At 53.8% G+C, this 5,000-nt stretch overlaps 1 protein-coding gene across 5 annotated transcripts in view; it reads left to right on the forward strand.

The window, feature by feature from the left end:
- ARRB1 (arrestin beta 1) overlaps positions 1-5,000 on the forward strand; it is a 102,489-nt gene that overhangs the window by 43,256 nt on the left and 54,233 nt on the right. The window contains exon 1 of one of the 5 annotated variants that reach the window (XM_017885267.1): positions 4,352-4,833. The exons of the other annotated variants lie outside the window; for them this stretch is intronic. Within the exon in view, the coding sequence (XP_017740756.1) occupies positions 4,829-4,833 (5 nt within the window). The 5' untranslated portion in view covers positions 4,352-4,828. Of the gene's footprint in view, positions 1-4,351; positions 4,834-5,000 lie in introns of those variants that run through there. 5 annotated transcript variants of the gene reach the window in all.

Consider the following 5,000-nt stretch of genomic DNA (forward strand, 5'->3'; position numbering starts at 1 on the left):
ATCCGCCCGTCTCGGCCTCCCAAAGTGCTGGGATTACAGGCTTGAGCCACCGCGCCCGGCCAATTTTTTAAATTTTTATTTTTTCTTGAGACAGAGTTTCGCTCTTGTTGCCCAGGCTGGAGTGCAATGGCACCATCTCAGCTCACTGCAACCTCTGCCTACCAGGTTCAAGTGATTCTCCTGCCTCAGCCTCCCAAGTAGTTGGGACTACAGGCATGCGCCACCATGCCCAGCTAATTTTGTATTTTTAGTAGAGACGGGGTTTCACCATGTTGGTCAGGCTGGTCTCGAACTCCTGACCTCAGATGATCTGCCCGCCTCGACCTTTCAAAGTGCTGGGATTACAGGCATGAGCCACGGTGCCTGGCCCTGTGGCCTCTTTATAACCCTCTCATGGGGTGCCTTTGGTGGGCAGGGTATTGGTTTGGACATCTGTCTCCCCCACCCTGTGTGGGCAGCACATTTGTAACAGACGCCTCTGCTCCTTAAGGTCACTGTGGTTGTGGTGGGACAGAGGCAGTGTGGCGAAGGCAGTTGGGGAGCCGGCCTCCTGGGGTCTGGCCTGTACAAAGTTGCCACATGTCAGTCCAGCCCTTAGAATTGTGCAGACTGCATGACTGACTCAATCAGATTCACACGAACCTGAGCTAAATTAAGCAGGGGACCAAATCATTCGGGTCCATCGCTCTCAGTGGCATGAATGCCTATGTCCACTGCCTCCTGCTGATAATCAGACAGCACAGGGGCCGCGCTGCTCATGAGGTTTCCTGATGAGGGTGAAATCTGAGCCAAGGGACGGTGCTGAAGGAAAGGCCATCTAGGTCTTACGGAAGCACATTCCATAAGCTCATCCACCACGCTCCAAACCCCCTGCGAAGGCTGTGTCCCACTGCCTAGTGCCGGTTTGATACCCAGAGAGTATCAAATAAATGTTGGAAACAATGTAGCGTGGTGACCAAAGGCTCCTCCACTTCCTGCAGGTGTTCTTATATGCGATTCCTTACACCTTTTCCCCCTGCTAGACTTTAAGCCCCACAGAGGCAGGGCCCTGGATGGCCTTGTTCTCCTCGGTGTTCCCAGTGCCTCTCAGTGCACTCACCTACCTACGTTGAACCCAGGTTACATGCCAGGCACATACAGACATCAGCCTTTCATCCCTCTCAACACCTTGGAGCAGGCTGTGTTGCCCTGTTATCCAGGTGAGGACAGGGAAGGTAAGATGCCGTGTCCAAACACAGGCATTAAATACCAGAAGAGAGAGCAAGACCCTGTTCCCAATTGCTCCCCACATCCATTTCCATTTGTGCAGTTCTCCCTGAGGTTTGGGATCAGATGGCCTGAGCTTCTAGGTTGCAGCAGGCAGAGCTGGCTCTGGGGAGGTCATTCCAGATAGATTGGTGGCTAAGAAGAGGGCCAGCACCGTTCCTTCTGTGGGCTTCTTAGCACCCATCCTGAAGCCATAAAAGGGAACTGGTTTGAGGAGCAGGTGGAAGGTTTGGGGGTTGCATATTACCAAGTCCCAGTGTGTGTCTGGGGAAAGGTCTGGAGATGCTCTAGAATGCTCCTCCCCTGCTCCCTGCCTCACTGAGGCACAGCTGCTCTTGGTTGGCTTTGCTGTGCCCACCTTATCTGCAAGCCTGTGTGTTCCTGGAAGTAATGGAAATGCATTTATTTAAAATGCTCCATAATTCAGCCTTGTCCTAGTATCAGGCCTTTGTCTCTGCTCAGCACTCTGGTCTCCCCAGGACTCCTCATGTACCCATTATCTCCTCTCAGCTATCTAGGCTCCTGTGAGGTAATGTGACCCCCCGTGAGAGCCTGTAAGCCAGCTGAAGCCAAGAAGGACAAGGACCTGCCCAAGGCCACCAGTGGGTCTGCTTGCTGTGGTGGGGGTTTGTATTCGCACCATTCACAGAGCTCCAACTCTGTGCCAGGGCCTCATTTCCCTCAAGACGGCTGTGGAGCAGGGTGATGAGGCTATAGGCCTGCCTGACCCTAAGCTTGTGCTCTTAACTCCTTTATGATACACCTTCTCTGTGCCAAGCACAGGCCTTGCCCTGGAGGAGTTCCCATCCTGGGGGGCAAGTTCTCAAATGAATGATGCCCACTAAGGCAGGGTCGTGTCCTCAGAGAGGCCTGGCAAAGCTCCCTGAGGGATCAGGGCTTAAGCCTTCTCCTCCAGGGGTCCCTGCAGTGTGGGGTCAGGCCCACCAGGCAGGCTGCCTGAGCACTTTGATGCTGGCTGTGCCCATTTGTGGGCCTCTGGCCTCCCCAGGCCACCTTCTAAGAGCACAGGGAGCTGTGTGGGCAGGAAAAGGAGCAGAGGCTTTGGGGCCACCAGGCAGGCATTGCCTCCCCTGAACTAGGTAACTTATCTCTTCCCCCTCCCTCGCCTCCAGTTTCCAATTCTGTAAAAAGAGGATACTGGCTTTTTCTCCGTGAGTTATCCTTGAGATTAAACATAAATATATAAAGTACCTAGCACATGACAAATTAATAAATTGTATGTCTTAAAATAATCACTGGGCACGATGGCATGTACCTGTAGTTGCAGCTACTCAGGACGCTGAGGTGGGAGGCTCACTTGCGCCCAGGAGATGAAGACAATATAGTGAGACTCTTCCTCCAAAAAAAAAGTTATTGTAGGGCTATTTTTTTTTTTTTTGAGATGGAGTCTCACTCTGTCACCAAGGCTAGAGTGCAGTGGTGTGATCTTGGCTCACTGCAACCTCCGTCTCCCGGGTTAAAGCAGTTCTCCTGCCTCAGCCTCCCAAATAGCTGGCATTATAGGAGTGTGCCACCACGCCCAGCTAATTTTTTTATTTTTAGTAGAGACGGGGTTTCACCATGTTGGCCAGGCTGGTCTTGAATTCCTGACCTCAAGTGATCCACCTGCCTCGGCCTCCCTCAGTGTTGGGATTAACAGGCATGAGCTACTGTGCCTGGCCAAATTTTTAAATAAGAAAATATACCCAGATTGTTACCAAAATCCAGTCAGATTGCTTTTCAGTGAACAGGCATTCAGCAAATATTTACTTAGTGCTGTCTCTGGGCTCACTTGGGCCTTGGTCATAGGGCCTGGTTTCAAATGCTGGCTCAGCGACTCCCTGGCTCTATTCAGTGGCCTGAGCACCTGGGCCTTGGTTTCTGCCTCTTGTTCATGGTCCCTGGGGCCTCTGGTGAGACTGAGCTCATAAAGTGTCGGCAAAGTACTTTGTGGATCGATGCTAACTAATAGCGGTTCCCTGGAGCTGCCGTGAGTAGGAAAGACGACTGCGGAGGTTGCTTGGACCAGGCTCAGGGCCGGCACCCAGGGAGAGCTAGTGTTGTCTTCACAGTGGGACTAAGGAAGGGCCTGCTATCCCCTGTCCCTGATGCTTTATTCCACTTTAGCCAGGAGTGGGTGCTGATAAAGTTTGATGATGGGGATGGTGCTATCCGTGGCCATGGGGTAAGAGACTTGCCCAGTTAGTGGCAGAGCCAGGTGTGGATACTCATCTGGGTCACATCCAGCCAGAGCTGGGGCCATGGTCTGTCCTGGGATCCTCTTGTCAGGGATCCCCCTCTTGCCCCCTTGCTGTCTCTCCAGAGGGTGCTGGCCTCTGCCCAGACACACAGCTGTCATAAACATGACATGGTGGCTTCAGTTCAATGGAGAGCATAAATGGGGAATTGGAGTGGGACCCTGGGCAGGGGAGGGTGTGAGCAAGACTCCCTGTCAGTTCTGCTCCAGAGGGAAGCCCTTCCCCGTGTGTTAGACTGAGCTGAAGTCTGTCCTGGGAACTTCTGGGGAGAGGGAGCAGATGGGGATCATGCCCTCTGGGAGCTCCTGGTGTGATGGAGGAGGCATGGCCCTAACCTCCAGGACACTCCTGTCTGATGGGGCAACATGGCTTCTGTTTCCTGGGACTCCCTGTGTAACAGAGGGGACACAGTCTTCTTGTCCTCTAGGAGCTGTGTGTCTGAGGAATGAGGCATGGTCTCCATCCTGCAGGAGCCTCCAATCTGATGGGGGAGCTGTGGCCACTTCCCTCGGAGAGATTCCCTATTTGAGAGAGGAGCCCTGACCTCTGTCCTCAGGAAGGACCCCTGTCTGATGGAGGCTCACTCAAGAAACCCCATTTATGGCTTTCACCTTTGACCCCTTCCCCTACCTGATTCATGGGGAGGCCAGGTCCCACAGGCAGCAGCTATGCACGGAGCTGGGCAGTTACGAACTTGGCTGCTGTGGGGCAGGGAGGAAGGGAAGACAGGAGACTCCTTACAGGAGACTGTAAGGAGGCCGCCTGTTTTAAGTAAGGGTGACATAGAAGCCTTCCTGGTGAAGGTGTCTGTCTGGGATCCTCTGATGGACAGGAGATGCCTGGCTGTGATAAGTACCCACTGCGGATAAGGGGTAAGGGCTCCCCTAGGCTGGAAGGGAAACTTGATGGGTCACTCTGGTGACCCCCTGTCTTCATGCAGGCTGGACTGCTGGAATGGAAAGTGGTCTAGGGAGACCCTCACCATCCTTGGGGAGACCCTCACCCGCTGCCCATCTGTGTACAGGCAGAGTGCTGCCAGCCCGGGGACATCCGCCCTACATGGCTTGAGAAGCCCGGAGGAGGAGAGGAAACAGGACGCGTATCAGGAACGCCTTTTCCTTTTCTTTGTAACTAACCCCTCGCTTGGGGCTGGTGAGAGCTGAGCCTGCGGGGCTGGCTCTGGCCTGGCGGCTGCTGCCTGCGGCCCCCAGCTCAGGCTCCCTCCACCTCACAGTCCACTACTTCGGTGCTGCTCCTGGGCTGGCCTCTTCACTCCACTGAATCTCTGGGCTCTCATCTGTAAAATGGGGTAAGACTTTCTATCAGCCTTACCAGGAAGTTTGCTTTTCCTCTCTTTCTGGGATTTACATGATTTCTTCCTCTCTCCATGGGATGTGCATTGAATGCTTCCTGTGCACCGGCCTCTGGCATAGGTGGGGATGGAGAACATGGGGAGGAACAGTTGGGGAGAGAGGG

Source organism: Rhinopithecus bieti, unplaced genomic scaffold (genome assembly GCF_001698545.2).
Source record: "Rhinopithecus bieti isolate Rb0 unplaced genomic scaffold, ASM169854v2 scaffold_14549, whole genome shotgun sequence".
NCBI classification, from domain to species: domain Eukaryota; kingdom Metazoa; phylum Chordata; class Mammalia; order Primates; family Cercopithecidae; genus Rhinopithecus; species Rhinopithecus bieti.